At 43.1% G+C, this 19,592-nt stretch overlaps 1 protein-coding gene across 1 annotated transcript; it reads right to left on the reverse strand.

Annotated features, from left to right (window-relative positions):
• Nucleotides 1-6,448: 6,448 nt before the first annotated feature.
• LOC116910077 (keratin-associated protein 4-3-like) lies at nt 6,449-7,021 on the reverse strand. The gene has a single exon (XM_032913893.1). It carries the CDS (start codon nt 7,019-7,021, stop codon nt 6,449-6,451), a length of 573 nt encoding a protein of 190 aa, XP_032769784.1.
• Between the last annotated feature and the right edge of the window lie 12,571 nt (nt 7,022-19,592).

Consider the following 19,592-nt stretch of genomic DNA (forward strand, 5'->3'; position numbering starts at 1 on the left):
TTAAAGACACAAATAGCTATTTTTAACGGAGAGAACAATGGACCTTACTTTGGATTTGTCTATGTTACCTTATATTAAAAGTCAAGCTTCACTTACATATTTCGGGATGTACATTAAATAATATTGTTGGGCCTGTTGTGAAATGCTACATATATTCAGAACAATTTGTGAAGCAATAACAATGTCTTCATCTACTGTTGATTTAATTTCACCTTATCTGCGTGCTTGTTTTAATCTTTACATGTTGCTTATCTATAACCAGTTATAAATATTTGGTTGTAGGAGGCACAGAGGTCTTTGTGCTCAAAGGTAAGGGGAACCTGGAATGTTAAACACACAGTGTTGTTCCTTCAAAGTCAGAGATGCATAGTCTGTTTCCACCCAGAAGGATGAAAACAGATGTGATTAATAGCCTAATGACCTTTGTGCTACCTGTGTGGCCAAGACCACATAGGTTCCTCCCTGTCTTAGTCAGGGTTTCTATTCCTGCACAAACATCATGACCAAGAAGCAAGTTGGGGAGGAAAGGGTTTATTCAGCTTACACTTCCACGTTGCTGTTCATCACAAAAGGAAGTTAAGACTGGAACTCAAGCAGGTCAGGAAGCAGAAGCTGATGCAGAGGCCAAGGAGGGACATTACTTACTGGCTTGCTTCCCCTGGCTTGCTCAGCTTGCTCTCTTATAGAACCCAAAACTACTAGCCCAGAGAGGGAACCACCCACATTGGCCTGGTCCTCCCCACTTGATCATTAGCTGAGAAAATGCTTTAAGCTGGGTCTCATGAAGGCATTTCCTCAACGGAGGCTCCTTTCTCTGTGATAACTCCAGTTTGTCAAGTTGTCACACAAAGCCAGCCAGTACGCTCCCCCTTATCATGAGCTTGTTTTTCTCAGTTGATCTCTAGAACCTGTTTTAATGGAAGGTGTCACATCTAATCAATCTATGAAACCCATATTTGTGGATGGTGTGGATGTAGTCATGTCCAATCTTTATTTAGCTTACCTTGATCCTCAAGGAGATTTGTGTGTGATTTCTTGGTCATAAGGGATTGAGCTAATTATTACAAGGAAAGTTTTCATCATTGTGTGCTGTCCTTAAAAACTGTGCCTAAAAAATTAATCAGGATCAGGCTACCAAAGTTAGAACCAACGCCAGCTACTTAGTCATGTTAAACCAAACTGCCTTCTTACCTCCCACAGACCTGATTGTTATGGTGGTCACAGAGATCACATTTGGTTTTATAGAAAACATAGGTACACTGGAGAGTATATGGAATATTCATATGTAATATAGAAAATAACTATCATGCCAGTATCTTGTAGTGAGAATTTTGGTTTCTTTAAAAACACAGACATATTATAATAATATGTTTTTATTTTAATCCCAGGTATGGAATATGGGGTTGGTTCAGATTGTCCACAGCAGCTGACTATGATTTGCCTTGTGCTCTAGTAGGGGCGTGATTTTGCCAGTGACAGGTAGTTTCTGTTCTTGTGTGATGTTTGGGATTCTGGGGACTGTTTAGAGGGTATAGAAATGCTAAAGCCCCAAGGAGTGGTGGGTAGGTTGTTGATTGGTTATAGATTGGTATACTTGGTTATTGTTGGTTATAGATTGTTAAGTAGTCATGTGCAAAGAAGAAGCGGCAAGAAGAAGAAATTAAATATTGTAAGATGAAGATCAAACTTGTCCCAAGGAACTTGACACCCTTAATCAGCAGGAAGTAACTAACAGTAACACCTTTCCCCTTTCCCCTTTATCCATTTTTCTCTTATCTAGTGTTAGAGCATTGAAAGGGTGAAGGAGAAGGGGTGGAGAAGGGTGGAAGAAAAAAGAACCCACAAAGCAGCAAAATTTTGGCTACAGTATCTATCCACCCAAATTCCAGCGGAGAGTCTTTGCTTCCTCAAGTAGGGTCTGTACCTGTCTTTCTTGACTACAACCCCCTCCCTCTCTCCCTACCTCTCTCTCTCCCTTTACCACAGAGCCACTGCCCCAGTTTTTGAAGTAGTCTTTTTTAATTTCTTGTATTCAAAATTCAATCACTTAAGTGTGCATTTTAAAACAATAAAGTCTAGTTTTACTGCTTTTACTGCCCTACAGCAGAATGCCACTCTATGTGTTTTGAAGTATTGTGCTCAGTGTTCCATACTGCCTTGCTTAGATGGACACCCTCAAAGGTGGCCTCGGTTATGCTCACTTCCTGGTATATATCCCTGCTGTGCTTTGACCGTGTAGACTATCCACCAAACGCTATGTGTTATAGTCTGTGTTGTAACACAGAGGACCAACACCAGGAGGTTGTGAACCTGAAAGAGGAGAAACCACAGGAAAGTTTCTTTCACAGCTCACTGAGGCATGCCCTAAACTGAGGTTTGCTTTAGCTTTTTCGCTACTGTGATAAATACCGTAACCAAAAGCAATTTGGGAAGGAAAGTGTTACTAAAAGACGTCAGGGCAGGAGCTCAAGCAGTACAGAGACCTGGAGGCAGGAGCTGATTCAGGACGCCATAGAAAAATGCAGGTTTACTGACTTGCTCCTTATGACTTGCTCAGCCCGTTTTCTTACAGAACCCAGGACCGTGGGCCCAGGAGTAGTACAAAGTGAGCCTGGTTCATCCACTTCAACCTGATCAAGAAAATTCCCCTCATGTTTTAAAATCACTTCCTCTTGCTGACAAGCTCTCTTCTGCAGATTCTTCCTCTGCCATTGGCTTTGATGAATTCATGTCCAACATGGGAGATATTCATGTGACAAAAAGCTGGAGAAAACTTTCATATGACACCCACAGGCTCTCATCCCAATGGTGTCAAGGAAGAAGGCATTCTCTGCTATCACAGAAGTGAGCTTAAATTTGAATTCTTTCAGACCGACTCCATAGAGAATACCCCAAGGCCAATCAACATCTTTCTGAAGCCTATGGAGTACTAGGAAACCAGCAATGCATCAGTTTTCTGTTCCTGTTTCTGACCCACAGACACTGGTAGTTAATAGTGTGCAGTGTGTACACTGCTAAGTTTTGAAGTCATGGAACGACACATGACTAGTGCAAAGAACACTGAGTAAAAGAAGAACCAAAGGTTTTCGAGACATTAGATATGCAAGAATATACTTGTGCTTGTGGTCCATAAACTCAACAAACTCATTTTGCTTCTGTCTGGCCCCAAGAGATGCTCTGTTTACTAAATGAATAGGATGGAACAATTAAGGGGTCACCAGCATTGTGGAGAACTTCAGAGTAGAGACAATTCACTAACGTCCTTGTTTTTATAGGAAGCATTGCTGCAGAATATAGCTCTATAGGACTAATGGGGATAATAAGAGCACGAAAGAATCCAGGTAGAACCATTTAGCTGTGAGAATTAATATGGGTCTAATTATGGGATAGGTAACCGGTGAGGAATGGTAACTAGAATAGGAGGGAGTGTAACTCCCAGCAATCTGTGGGTTTCGAGGGAGAACCTGGTGTTCCTAATGATAAGACAAAGGTACCCAATTTTGGAATATATGCTACTATAGGCTCTAGAGACATATGCATATTAGTATATATGCGTATGTACTCATTTATGTTTTTATTAGCATGTATTAATGGAATAATGGATTTCTCCATAATCCTTCATATAGATATATAATATATTTGACCATACCTCTCTCTCAATCCCTCTCACCCTGAACCTCACCTGGACAGCACAGCAGAGCTGACCACAACATGAGTAGTATAGTAGCACAGGCTCTGGTGGTATGAGTAGGGGTGTGGGTGAGTTGACCCAGAGCATGTAAGGGAGATTTGCCATGAGATGGCATGGGCACTGGAGTGATGGCCTCCTTCTCCTCATCCCTCACATCTATTACAGTTGGGAAACCTGCCCTTGGGGGCATGAGAACGGGTGAGCTGACCCTGTCCCTCACTGGCTATACGCAGCACTTAGGAAACCAGGTCCTGTACCTTGCCTGGGCAGCACAGTAGAGTTGGCCTTGATGGAGGGACCACTGGTCAACCACTCCAAAGGACAAAAGCCCAAGAGAGTTGATTCTACCACTTATCTGCTGTGAGGTAGTAGGGTGATGCAGCCCCTCTCCTCTCCTCCCCCACTTGCCACCTACAATAGTCAGAAGAATTGGCCCCAAGAGCATGCGAGCAGGAGAGCTAGCCCTAACCCTTCCCTGGCTGTAGCACTCTAGAGAGAGGGCCCTGCACCTCACCTGGGCAACGCAGTAGAGCTGATAACAAAGGCTCAGGTGAGCTATCCCCAGAGAGCTTGCCTTGCCCTTCACAGGCTGAAGCATTTGGGAGGGTGGACCACATGCCTAAACTCTGAAGGCATGGGTGCAGGTAAGCCAGCTCCAAGGGCAAGACAGCTAACCCTGCCTCCTGCCAATGGTGGGTCACATTGGATGACCTAAACTGAGCAGTGCTAGAGAGCTTGACCTAGTGGTGCAGATAAGGGAGAGTCAGTGCACTGACCAGCCCAGCTACCACCAAGGCTGAGATCCAGAGCTCTGAACTGACCCACCCCAAAATCTATATAATCTGCTAAGGGTAGGTTGGGATGCAAGAAAGGGCCAATCCTGCTGTCCAAAGCTTCAGGATCTCCATGACACAGGGCAACAACAGAATAACCAGGAGGTGATCAAGTGAGGTTTCAGTACTGATGATGTCACAGAAGCCAGAAACTTCAAACCAGACCACCATTGACACATTGCAATGAACATTCGCAAGTGAAGATTTATGAACAGAGGGATATAGTGTGAGACACCCTGTGGCATACTACAGATTCCAACGTGAGATTCTCTCTCTTTCTCTCTCTCTCTTATATTTTGTGGGGAAGGTTGCAAGAGTGAAGGATGGATATGAGGGGATAGGGAGATGGGGTGCATGATGTGACATTCACAAAGAGTCATTAAAAAACTGAAAGCAATCTTGGTGGAAGTAAGATTAACAGTATCTAGTATAGAATGCAAATAGAGCCCCAAAGACATCAAGGTAAGAGGAGACAAGAGAGAAACATAAATTCACTGTCATAACCTCAAGAGCCCTTGAATTTCCTGCCCTTTGGAACAATATGGCCTACAAGGACAAGGAGCTTCTGAATGTCCGATACTGACTCACGGAGACTGGCTGCACTACCATGGTGAAGTAGGGACCCTGATCAACACAGGGCATCTCTGAGCAATGATACCCAAGGAGCAGTACTGGCCATTTTAGTTGGAGTGCTAAGTGTAAATGACCAAGAATAACATCTGGAGTTAAATAAAAATATAGTACTCAGAACTTATGGGTAGCTTTCTAAAGCAGGCATGTGATATACCTACCCTAACTTTCTCTTCTGATTCTGACTAATGGGTTGGAGTAACTGGAAGACAGAGGTGCACAGCTGGGTATAGGATGTTCTACTCAATGGTGGTCTACCGTTTATCTTAATGGTCCTCAACCTTAAACAAGTGTGAGCACACATGCAGGAGGCTCACACTGCTCATTTGTTTTGTGCTGTGTTCTCCGGAGTAATTGTTTTTATGCAAATATGCTCCTTTTGCTACACACGTCTACACCTCGCCTCTCATGCCAAGTGGCACAGATGGTGATGACTGAGTAACTGTGCAAAGAAGGGGCCAGACTTTGCCTCTAAGAAAGGGAGGGCTGTAGTCCTGCTTGCATTCTATAACCATCCTGTCAAATGACGCCAGGTGGGTTAGCATTTATAGAAGGCACCGTGTGTTTCTACTATCATAATCTAGTTCCTGGAAATTTTTTCCAGGTTCCTTTGGAGAGCCTTTTCTTGTTAATGTTTTCCCATAAAGTTCCTGTTTAAGGTTCTGCTTTTACTAAACACGGCAAAGCGCACACTTCTTGTTGTGGCAGCCGCTTCAATACAGGCATCTTCAGCATGATGCCAACTGATATCCCCTTGAGTACATGAAGGAGCACAGTTGTTTGAGCTCTGCTGCTTGAAGCCTGGTCTTTGCAAGAGGCTGTCTGCAGCAGGCATCTAGGTACTGGATCTAAGCATCCATATTTATGCTTTCAGATGGAGCTGGCGTGCATGCTACTGCCTCCTATGGCCTTCTTGTTTTTAGAGATGGCCTACAGAAAAGCTGGTACATGACAACAGAAAGGGAAAAAAGAACAAAATGCCTTTATATTTCTATGGCTGCAAATCTGCATTTATTTAAGTGGTAGGAATAACACCATTTTAAGAAATATGGCTGATAGCAAGTATTTTCCACGGGGTCACATAATAGTTTTAAGGAATCTAAAAGAAATTCAAAGTTGCGTTCATACAGGAAAGAGAGAGTATGAGTGATAGGTAGGGTGTATTTGTAGGCAAAAACAGCATATTAGTCAGCCAGAATTAAGGGTTTACATCTGGTGTCTTAGGAACCAGCTCACAGGTGCTCTATATACGAAATGTTGGTTGGGGAAGAACAGAAGACTGTGGTGAGAATCCTTAGCAACAAGAACAACTAGAGCAACCTGGGCGACAACAGGTGCTCTGGCAGCAGCTGGACACACAACAGGAGGGACGGCAGCAGCTAGAAATGCAGCAGCTGGGCCTGCAACAGCTAGACACACAGCAACAGGGCCTGCAGCAGCTAGACAAACAGCAACTGGGCCTGCAGCAGCTGGGCCTGCAACAGCTAGACACACAGCAGCTGGGCCTGCAGCAGCTAGACACACAGCAGCTGGGCCTGCAGCAGCTGGACACACAACAGCTGGGCCTGCAGCAGCTGGACACACAACAGCTGGGCCTGCAGCAGCTGGACACACAACAGCTGGGCCTGCAGCAGCTGGGGCGACAGCAGCTGGAGATGCAGCAGCTGGGGCGGCAGCAGGTGGGCTGGCAGCATACTGACTGGCAGCATTGGGGTCTGCAGCAGTTGGACACACAACAGCTGGGGTGGCAACAAGTGGGCTTGCAACAGGTGGTCTGGCAACAGGTGGTCTGGCAGCAGCTAGGCTGGCAGCAGCCTTGGCCACAGCCTTCCTCAGAGCAGACAGAGCCACAACAGGAGCTGACCATGGTGTTGGAGATGGAGGTTCTGGATGGGTTTACAAAAAGATGGGTTGAAAGGTTTGGAAGTGGGAGTCTCCCTGCCCACATCCCCTTTTATACCCTGCTGTGGGGCTAGTGTCCTCATATGCAACATTCTTTCCTTGTTATTGTTTATGTTGATAAATAATATGTGATTAAAAAATTAAACAAGATTGTTTTCCTGGTTACATTTTCAGGCTGGGTAGGAAACACAATGTCTCTTCCTGATGTGTTAGAATTCCTCTGACAGCACCTCCGAATTACCTTTCTGACTTGACATCATCAAAGGGCACTGTCACATGACAATTTACCTCTTGATATTATACATTTCAGCCTCTGTTCACATGACATAGCCTGTCTATCCTCGTATAACAATGATTCTTCTTGCATATAATTGTTTCTGGTTACCCAGAGGAGTAAATTCGTGGCAGTCTTGATTGCCCATTTACTACTGGTAAAATTGTCAAAAGAAAGTTTGAACATGAGAAGCAGGGCACCGAAGTATGCCCTGTCATCTGGGATTCAGTATTTAGACTTTCTCATGGGAAATACAACGCTGTTTTCAGATACAATAATGAGACCTGATGTTACCCTTTGGCCAAACATAACCTATAATCCCTAAGATTGTACCCAACCTCATCAACTTTCAACCAAGTCTAATATGTAGGACAAATTAGCATGTTACTCTTGGACTTAAGAGAAGATGGGTTCACACTGGGCATCATAGCGCATACCTGCACTCTCAGCAGGTTCATGAGTGTGAGGGCAACCTAGGCTACATCATCAACTTGTGGCTACCTGGAGCTACACAAAAAGAACCATGGAAGAGAATAAGAAGGGCTGAGACCTAGTGGTGTAGAAGTAACCACTGTACCTTTCTAAGATATTGCTGTGACTTATAATAACCAACTGTAACTATACTAAGTTCCGGGTGAGTTCCCACTGCCAGCCATCTGCAGACATTAAACCCTGAAACCTTAAAGCTCTTAGGCACAAACATTTATGCATTGTGTGGTATTTTCTATGCAGAAGACATAATTCTCTTCTCTGAGCAGTCAAAGCCTACCTGCAAAATGTCTTGGTTCTACAAAGCAGAACAATGGAAATGAATGCGGTATATGGAGATTAAAGTAAATGTGATAAAAAAACAATGGGACTAATGTGCAACAAATGGGAAAACTCAGGGACCTGGGCCCCGTGAAGAGATACTAGAGTAGAAGAGAAACAACTCTGTGTGAGGGAACTGCTCCAAAAGACTGTGAGATGTTGATAGAGGTAAGTGGGCATCTCAGAGAACAGCATGGGACTCACCCTGTGAGGTTGGCTTGTGGAATGGGTTGCCCGGTGGCATTCAGTAGAGGGACTTAAGGATGAGGTGGTGATGCTAGGGAAGATTCAAGAACCAGATGGAGATGAGATGATTTTGAGATTCCCTCCGCCCCACCCCTCCACCCCCAGCACTTAAGAAGCCTAATTGAATCACAATGCTCCAACAAGACTCTCTGGTGCTCAGTCTATTTCTGCTCCATTCATGATCCTTATTGCTAGGTCTATATAGCTAGGGTAATGACCTGGGCTGCTGATCAGACCTCTTTACAAGACGTGTCTGGTCTCCTGAGCCTGCATTATGTACTGACTCTAAAGAGTGTAGCTCTGGTGACACCATTCTGAGAAAAGACATGTACTTTTTCTTTTGTTGTAAGAGGGAGGAGAAGAACTCTCCCAGTTGTGGTGGAGAAAAGACCCTGTGACCACATTACACTAGCCGGTCTAATATCCATAGCAGCTCTTGTGTTTTAGAGAAACAATGGTCCTCAAGCAGCCCTGATGACCAGTGGCTACCCATGACTCAGTGAAGATCAGAACTATTTCCAGCATTTCTGTTTGGTTTCCCCCACCTAAATCTCAATGACCTGCTTAAAATTTTCATCCATGTTGCCAACCACCAACTCCTCAGCTGCCTAAACTTCTCATCATGCCCACATCCGACCTTGTCTCTTTATATGGCTGTCTATTGTGTCCATTTCCCACCTAGACACTGGAGCAGAGCCTCCTCAGGCTCTCTGACTTGTGAAAGTTCCTTCTTCATAGGTCCCCAGAGTAGCTTAATCTCAAATAGTCCCCACCCAGGACCGTGGCTGATGACACTCTAAGGTATGGGGAGTGACAGATTCTCTCTCCAGTGCTGGCCTGACATGCAGGAGAAGTCACTGTCACACTTAATCCCCACATTTGGATTTAGGATTGGAAGAACCATGGGCTTATTAACCTTGGGGTTAGGACAGCCAGGCAGAATGCCTCAGAGATGAGTGGTTGATCTAGTTTGCTTTCTGTGGCTATGATAAACTCCACAACCAAAACCAGCATTAAGAGGCAAAAGTTTATTTTAGTTTACAGGGGGACAGTCCATCATCAAAGGCAGGATCTCAAAGCAAAATCTCACGAAGAAACCAAAGAGGACTATTACTCATGGACTTGCTTCTGCGCCCATATTCAACTACCTTTCTTATATCTCCTAAGACCAGTTACTGAGGGGTGGCCCAGCCCACAATGGCTTCTCACATTAATCAACGGTTAAGCACACACCACACAGACAAACCCACAGCCCAATCCACTGGAGGCAATTCATCAGCTGAGGTTCTGTCTCCCAAGGTGCATCAAGTTGACAGCCAAGGCTAACCCTCACACTGGCTTACCATGTGGTTGAGGCTTTAGTTCTCTTCCTTCCAGGAGCCAAGCACAGTTTCAACATGTTTTTTTCTGTGTAGCAGTTCTATTTCTCCAGCCAAATGCCAGATTCAGAAAGATAGATATCACGTGTTTTCTATCACATGCAGAGTCTAGCTCAGTGGTATAGGGTGCTTGCTTGGCATATGCTGAGTTTAGAGTATAGATCTACGTATGTTATATCTACACACACAGGCTTGCACACACACACATGCACACATACACAAGCATGCACATGCATATGCACATGCATGCACTCACATGCACATGCACATGTGCACACACACACACACACACACACATGCATGCACACACACACACAAATACCCTGTATCTAGAAGGAGGATTATTTGGGGAGAGAAAAGTAACCAATCCAGAAATGAGTGGGATAAAAAAGAGTAATGCAGGGTTAATGTGGTTAGAGTATAATTAGGGAACACTGAAAACATTTTTTAAAGAAAGAATGAACCCCTACAGTGTTCTATATTTGTCCATATCCAAGTATACATATGTATATGACTTTTTTGGTTGAATAAAATCCACTGTATATATACCATAATTTCCTTACTCATTTACCTGTTATAGGCATCTAGGTTGATTTCATTATATCGGCCAATGAGAACAGCTTGACTTATGCATATGCAGATACCTCTTTTGTGCTCTGATTCAGTTTTGTTCAGATAAGTACTGGAGTAATTGAACAGGATTATATGGTTTCTATTTTTGGTTCTTGGTAAATCCAGTATACTGATTTCTGTAATGGCCCCACTCATTTACCTCTCAGCTAGAGTAAAGGGCCCTCTTCTCCCCACATCGTCACCAGCATCCTCTGCTTGTTTTCTTCATGGTGGCCATTCTTACTGGGGTGTGGAACCTTAGCATAGTCTTTATTTGCATTTCTCTGATGAATAGAGATGTGTACTTTAAATACCTATTTAGTCAGCCATTTGTACTTCTTTGAAAATGTGTCTGTTCAGTTCATTTGTCCCTTTCTGATTGGATCATTTATTCTTTCAATGGCATGCATTTTTAGTTCATTACATAATCGGGACATCAATCCTTTTGGGATAGCAATACTTTCTCAGATGAAAGACTCCCTTTTCTGTGAAACTAAATTCAAGTTTGACTAAAAATCTTATTTACAATAACCAATTTAATTTTTCAGGTCCAAGGCTCCCTCTGATGACATGTTCCTCTGTGTCATAGGCGGAGGAAAAAGACAGAATAAAAGTTCAAGTACAAATTGTCAATAAACATTGTGAAAAAATGTTACACAAAGATTCCACATTCCAGTTAGAATAATTGGCACAGAGAAAATAAAATAGGATTGAAGGAAGGTACAGCTCAGAGGTAGAATGACAGCCTGGTGTGCACAAGGTTTGGGATGAGCTTCCTGCACAAAAGAAAGGAGGAGAAGAAAGGAAGGAATGGGTGTTTGGGAGGGGAGGAGAGAAGGAGGGAGGAAGGAAAAGAGAAAGAAAGACTGGCAGACAGGCAAAAGGAATAGAAAGTACACTAACAATAAGTGCTAGTGAAAACACAGGGAAAGGAAAGCCTTAGATATTGCTGGTGAGGAACATAGATTGGTTCAGCCCCTATGGAAATCAGTATGGAGATATGTTGTGGCAAGAGAATAACTACTAACAGACCCTGGGATTTTCCAAATCATTCCATAAATCTACATGTTCATAGCATCAGTGTGTCACATGTCCTGTTGAATAAATGCATAGGCTGAAAGGCATAGAGAAAACTGATCCATGCCAGGACACTCCGCAACAAGAACCACCATAGCAGCTGGAGCAGCAGCAGGTGGGCCTGCGACAGCTAGGTTTGCAACAGCTGGAAACACAGCAGGTGGGTTGGCAACATGAAGGCCTGCAGTAACTAGAAATGCAACAGGTGGGGTGGCAGCAGCTGGAAATGCAACACCTGAGTCAGTAGCAGCTAGATCCACAATAGCTGGAACTACCACAGCAGGAGCAGCAGCAGCTGGGGCAGCAGCTGGGGCAGCAGTAGGTGGGCTGGCAACACTGGCAACACTGCAGCAGCTGGACACACAACAGCTGCAGCCTTGGCCACATCCCGGCTCAGAGAAGACAGGGTCCCCACAGGACCTAACCATGGTAGCTGAGGTGGTATTTGGTGATAGATTTCCAAATGAATGTATGACTTGAGTCTGGACATCTCCATGCCCTGGATCCCCTTTTGTACCCTGCTAGAAGCACCCTTCCTTTTTGTTATTAACCATACTATGCAAGTGATCATCAGATGGGGCGATTGCGTTTTCTACATTTGATGGAAGACACTATCTTGTTTTCCTGATGGATTGAGGCTCATTCCATCGACTTCTTGATACACACTCAGCACGATCATCATGGTTCAGGTACTGACTAAGCATCCCAAACTAAGTGTGTTGATGCTGCTCCATCCACTCTTCCTCCTGAATCATTTTGTCTTCCTTTCCTTGTGCTCTTTGTGCACATTTAAAATCCTTCAGCTTCTCCCTTGGAGGGCGGGTCCATGAAGGATGACATGCAGCAGTCCAGCTGTTTCTCTTCTCTGACTGGGGCTCACACCACACCTACAATAGTTTGAGCATTCTTTAAGGAAAAGAGACCTAATAGGTCTAGTAAGATAGCCTGAAATCTCAAAGGCACTGAAAGGCAGGCTAAAATGTGTGCAGTGTAGTCAGTTGTAACCCAAAATAGTCAGTGAGCAACAACAGAAGGAACCCCAGGACACTCAAACTATTCCCACTCTTCTTCCTGGACATGAGGAGGCTCATAGGTTTTCTGTTTTTAAAAAGTCAGTGTTTCTAAGAGGCTGGGGTTTGCATAGGCCTTGTACAGGACTGTGAACATTTTGTGTTATTAAGCACAGCTGTTTCTGCTATTTCAGGCCATGTCCAGAGGCTGGCATTTCGCAGAGTTACCCTGCATCCTTCAGGTAATTCATTCTGTCTGTCTACTTTTTCGTGGTGTTCCTTGAACCTTGGAGCAGGATGGTGGAGCTTAGATGTTCCAACTCTTGATGCCTGCTCACAAAGGTGCTCCTGATGCTCCCCACCCACAGATAAAGCACTAGAATCACTTTTCGTTGGGGGTGGTGACCATTACTACATTGCCCATGCTCTACTGAGTGATCCTACACCCATGAGTATGCAAGCAGTTCCATCTGGACACAGTGGTGACTTGTTGGGAGTCAAGTGAAGTTAGAGGGAGGGAGATGAAGATACGTTGTACACACGCATGAAATTTTCAAAGAATCAATTTTTAAAAGTCATTTTTTGGAGAGAACATTGGAATCAATGTTGGAGTCAGTAATAAGGCTTATATTACTAAGAACATTTACATTGACATTGACATGAATTATATCTATATTTTTATAAAATAGAAAATGTACTAGAACAAGGTTGTTTTGAACATGCATAGGGAGATATTGATATAGGTGTTATTAGTTACAAAATAATTAATAATAGTTTCTTATAAGAAACAATTTGAATATCACTATAAATTATAATTTTTATATTCTTATTAGATAATACATATTTAAATTATTATTTTATTTACTTATATTATGTATATAAGTTTCTAGTTATATACAAGTATATATAAAGTAAATATATGTATTAATTTAGCATATTATATATTAAATTATATGTTATATATAAATTATAAAATATTATACATTTTAATGTTTCTTACAGTGAAACTATTGTTTCATTTTACTCTATTAAAGAATCTTAACTTTCATCTGATTGCTATTCTTCTCAATTTTTTTACAAGACTACTCTTTTCTTTATAAACCAGAAAATGTTATCATGTCTTACTAGGTAATCACATCTTTGCCATGACCTTATATGGGTTTGAGCATTCCAGGCCAGCCTGATGGTCAGCCTGAGGGGTACCAGTTCAGACATACCAGTTGAGATGCTGAAGAAGTCTGTTAGGCAAGCAGCCACTGACTCAAATAGGAGTCATCTTCAACACCACATCTCTGTAACCCAGTAAGAATAACACAGGGGATTTCAAGGCTGAGTGGGTTCCAGAGTTAAGTCTGATGTCTGTTCTGATGATCTTAAATTACTGTTCTGTAAATATTTTGAATCTTGCTCTTGCCATAAAATTCTGATCTCCACTGATGCATTTCGGGAGAGAGCATTCTCCTAAGTTATACCCATCTTGAGCCTGCCGGAAGACTGGAAAGCAGTGCCTTGTGTGGGGGGTTGGGGAGCTTGCTGCAAACCAGAGGAGTACAAGGTAGAGAGAGTCTCAAACAGAAGGGCTGACTTGGAGAGTCTGGGGAAGAGACTAGAAACTGTGTCTCTTTTTTTTTCCTGTGATGTCCCAGTGCATAACTAGAGTTTCTACACCCAAGGAGAAGATTAGAGCATAGAACATACAATTAATGTATTGTAGCAACTATACAATGTAAAGATGTAAAGTAAGAAGCACAAAGGGAATGGATTGATCCAGGAGTCATGGGGACAGACACTTAGAAAGATCTCAGGGAAACATCTTTAATACAATATTTTTAATGATGCTTTGAGAATATGCACATGTATACAATGAATTGTGACCATATTCATCTCCCACTCTACCCATAACTGCTCCAGATCCACCTCGATCATCCTAACCTCAGGTCCTCATTCTTTAACCCACCGAGTTCATTTGTACTGCCCACATACTTCTGGGTGTGAGGCTCTGTCCACTGGAACATGGTTGATCTACAAGGAGTCATACTCTTCAAGAAAACTGAGTCTCCCACAGCTACCATAACTCCTCGCCTAGGAGTCAGGGGTTCAAGTGCCCCTCCCTACTCCATGCTGGAATGTTGTTGATTGGCATGATATTGTATGGGTCTTGTACAAGCATCTCCGTCCCCAGGAGTGGGTCTACCAGTTGAATTCCTCAATATTTATAGCTCTCACAGAGGCACCGGCTCCTAAGTCATCCAACCCTGGGAAGGACTGGGTTGGTATTTATCAATCTTCTAGGACAATGAGATGGCTTAAACATTCAGGTAAGCACTTGCAGCTGCAATCCACTGACACCCCACCCTCAACGCAGCTTCCCCATGAAGGGGTTGACTGTATACTCTCAGAGCTGATGCCCCAGAGTCAAGCCTTTAACTAGCTTCCATGTGGGAACCAGCAGTACATGTAATTAGTAGGACTTATGGGCCTGCTCCCTACCCCCACGAAACCAAGACTACAGCCTCTCCCTGAAAGGAGTTTGACCACACATCAAGCACTCCAACTTTTATAGCTCCCATCAAAGGGACTAACTCCTAAATACAAGAGTCCTCAGGGACCATAGGGATCAAAGGGGCAATTTCAAGGAGGTTTAGGAGCAGTGTTTATTTCTGTAGCTCGATGCACACCTAGCAGACAAAAGTACCCAGCTCCCATTGCTTTCTGGAATGGTCTTAGCTTCATATTAGGTCTAACGTCCCAAATTCCCCAGTTGTTCTCCATATGTCAGGATTTTAATCAGCCTTTTAGCCTTTGGACTGATGTGGTTGATAATTACCACAACTTTGAGAGTCTAAGCAGTAGGTGGATAGGCATTTCCCACAACCCCTTGCTCAGGCTTTCCCTAGCAATAAATACCACCCCCAGCTAATCTGTCAGCTTCTGACTGCTGATGGGGGGGTATTCAGTACTTCTGTAAAAGATTAACAATCCTGTCATAGGAGTCAGCACTAAGAGAGAGTAGAGGTGCCACAGATGCTATACCCAGCTTTGTACTGAGTAAGTTCAAGATAAAAAGCCAGCTCCCTGCTTGTCCTTGAGGACTCAGGGAAGTAGACCATATAGGGAGCGAGCAAGCCAACTTTCCAGCTTCTTGAGTGACAAAGACTCTGCCTCACATCTTGTACTTGACACGCTTGATTTTCCCAGGGAACTACTAAGAATGAGACAGAATTGAACAAGAGCAAAAGTTGCGAAGCACTCTAAGTCTTTCTGTCCTAAGGAAACCAGACTGGTTGAGACCAGCCTGGATGACACAGAAAAAACATATCTGAAAAAATAAACAAAAGCAACAGATAAAAGCAAAAGGCAAACAGACACAAAAGAGGAAAGCAGAAGGAAACAGAAACCTTTAGAAAGCTAAAGTGGGATTATTAGGTAGAGGTTGGTTGGTTGGTTGGTTGGTTGGTTGGTTGGTTGGTTGGTTGGCCCTCTGGCTGACTGGTTAGTTGATTGGATGGTTGGTTGGTTGGTTGGCTGGCTGGCTGGCTGGCTGGCTGGTTGGTCTTATGGTCTAGTCTGGCCTTAAACTTGGGTCCTTCTGCTTTAGCCTCTTGAGTGCAAAGACTGCAGGCATACACACCACACCTAAATATTTGGTTACAGTTTTGCCTTTTTTGTCTTTATGATTGTTGCCACATGGTCCTCCAAAGATGTCATCAGTTTAAATGATCTTCACACATACAAATCAACAGGATTCGACACACTGTCATCAACCCTACTATCACTGCCCTGACTATGATCAATCTTCTTCATGATTTTAATTTTCTTCTTGATATACATCTTTTTAATATCAAGTTCATAAAATAATAACTTCCTTTCTTATATCTATTAGCTCTTTGAATTTGTTATCCAGTCTTGGAAAACCACTCTCACACAGCTACTCTATGCACTTTAAAGTACAGGTGATTTTTTTATATTAACACCCACACAAAAACACACCCCAAGAGGGGTGGCAGAGACATAATTCTTCTTGATTATAAGGTAACATACCAGTCAAGTCAGGGAATATTGTCTCAACATACATTTCCCAGGAATGTAGAAGACTCTTAGGATTCAATTACTTTCATGAGAGTGAAATGAGCCACTGACCACAATCTTTAACATTTAACAGGTTTCTGTTGCAGTAAAATTAAAAAAGGTTTCTTTTAACCTGCCGGTACCGTAGGGTCACATGGCATCTGTGGGATATTTTCATCTCAGTCAACAAAGTGTCTCACCACTAAGCTCCATCCCATATCACACTGCCAATGGCTACTATCTGAACCTGGCAACAATCTCTCTACCTATCAAGTTCCCAAGGCAGGTTGCCACCATGCCAGACATATACATCCCAATTCCATGTCCCGCCACCACACACTGTCTTGAACTCAATTAAATCATCACATGAAAGAACACACAACACAATAACCTTTGATCCAATTGATAAGATATAAATGCCCCCCTAAATAAGATATAGTTTTCTCATCTAGACCTACAAAGCCCTGTACACGTTTGTCCCTTAAGAATAGTCATAACAACCTGTAGATGTGCAGAGAGAAATCTTAACATCCGCTGCCATGGTCTCTCTCAGCTGCTCCTCCTCTCTCTCACGTCTTCTCCTCCTCTTACACTTTACTCCCGCCCATCCTTCCTTCTTATCCAATGACAGGCCTCACCAGCATAATGACATCAACCTACAGGTTTCAGCAGGAATGGAGATGGAGCCTATCAGAGCCCAGTAAACCACAGTTCTGGTTTATGAACTCAGGTCCGTGAGAACAGGCACATGATTGTGTATAATGGCCTTGGAATGCCTCCACTGACTGATTAGATCCCTACAGAACTGCTGTAGTCAACAGAAGGAATGACACTCTGAAGTCTCTGGCTTTGATGCAGACACTGTGCAAGACTGCTGCCACACTGCTTGTTCTTTATGACTTGTAATAAGTCTCTCCTCCATGAAACCTTCTGATGCTGCCCACACCAGCCCTCCCTCAAAGCACCCTAGCACCACAGCAGCCTGTTATGTGTTATAACAGTGCGTATATCAATTATAAACAGTCTTTATTCTGTATACTTTCCAGGGAATGATGAAGAAATAAAATTGTATATGTCAAAAGTGTATGTGATATTTTGGTAGATGTATACACAATAAAATTATTATAACAAACCAGTTGAGATCTTCACCACATCCCATGAGTTATTAGCATCTTGCGCTGAGAGTGTTTGGGATCTACTGCTTTATCAGACTTGAGCCTTGTGATGCAGGTCTGGTAACCATAGTTATTGTTGCTTTTCCATTAACTTACTCATCACACGTAACTCAAACTTTATATGCTTTGATGAACACCTCCCCACTTCCCACGTCTCCTCATTTTACTCTGTCTGCTTCTGGAGTTTGACTATTTAATGACGTATAAATGAGATCATGCATTATTTGCATTTCTGGCTTACTTTGTTCTCACGGTTGCCCAGTTTGCTTCCTATCATCATGAATGCCGGGATTTCCCATCCCTTCTCTTTGAAAGTACCACTATGTTACTAGTTCCTTTCATAAGATTATGAACATCTAGCCCCCATCCAGTTTGTTTTGATTTTTTGTGGCTCATGCGTTTGTAAGCTGGACATTTTAGACTTGAGTGATTTTATTTCTGTGAATCAACATTGTACATTACACTTCTCTCATAGAATGCTTTTCACATCAATATTACTGCCATAGTCTGCCTGGCATAGATCTTCCTTTAAAGTTCAGATCCCAGATTGCACAGTGAATTATCTAAAGAGGATAGGAATTGGTTTCAGGCAACATATGCTCTTGCCACAGCCCAAGATTGTTGGTCAGTCCATAGTCAAAAACCAGTGAGAAAGAAGTTACTGGATTTTTTAAAATAAGCTTGAAAGTAAAATGAGAAATCTGGCTTGGGGGAAAAAACCCAACTAATGATTTGGCAATTTTCTTTGCAGTAGAATTTAATGGACATATAAAAATTTTATTTTCTTTATTTGGACCACAGAAAGGCAAACATTTTTCTCAAATGAAAAAAATAAATGCTAAAAATAAAGTTTACAAATGTTTATGATACCCATAAAGCATTTACAGGAACACAACCTATAACAAAGCATTCCATATAAAAGGCAAGTTATGTGCAATAGCAGAAGCCTGCTGTAGTGAACTAGTGTGACACATCAGGTCATCTGACAGAATGCCATGGCCATAGACATGATAGTTCCATGTGGCATTGACTTAAAAATGTTTTTAAGTAGTTGCTTGATATCATGATCCATGGGTGAATGCACATGGTAGCAGGTAATAGGTCAGAACAAAGTCAAGTGCAGTAGACAAAGGAAATGAAGAAGTCTGATACTCAGGCAACATGTTAGTTGGCCTGAGAGTAGTGGTCAGAGACGAAATTCAACAGGATGATGCACAGGAGAGTGGGTGACAACTGGTGGTCTGGCAAAAGACAGGTTGCAGCAGCTAGATTTATAGCAGCTGGACACACAGCAGCTGGGGCAGCATAGCTAGACACACACAGCAGCTGGAGTGGCATAGCTAGACACACAGTACCTGGGGCAGCAACAGCTGGACACATAGCAACTGGGGCAGCAACAACTGGACACACAGCAGCTGGAGTGGCATAGCTGGACACACAGTAGCTAGGACAGCAACAGCTGGACACAGTAGCTGGAGCAGTAACAGCTGGACACACAGCAACAGCGATTCGATGTTCCCAGTAAGTGTATGTTCTAGCCCAGTAGTGGCGGTGCGCACCTTTAATGCCAGAAATTGGGAAGCAGAAGCAAGCAGATCTCTGACTTAAAGTCCAGCCTTATCTACAGAGCGAGTTACAGAACAGCCAGAGCTACACAGAGAAACCTTGTCTCAAAAAAAAAAATTAATATGTTCTGACTAATGCCCCATCTTCTCAGGAAGATGAAAGAGGGGTTGGCCTGACAATGGGCTTTACCTATCACAGACAAACACTGACAGTGACAAGTTCATTACTGTGATAATCAAACATCTCTGAGGCAGAAATTCAACAGCCCTTTTAGCCTCAACTCCCCATTGCCCTTGCCATGAGGCGCATTGCTTCCCAT

Source organism: Rattus rattus, chromosome 9, assembly GCF_011064425.1.
Source record: "Rattus rattus isolate New Zealand chromosome 9, Rrattus_CSIRO_v1, whole genome shotgun sequence".
Classification (NCBI taxonomy): Eukaryota; Metazoa; Chordata; class Mammalia; order Rodentia; family Muridae; genus Rattus; species Rattus rattus.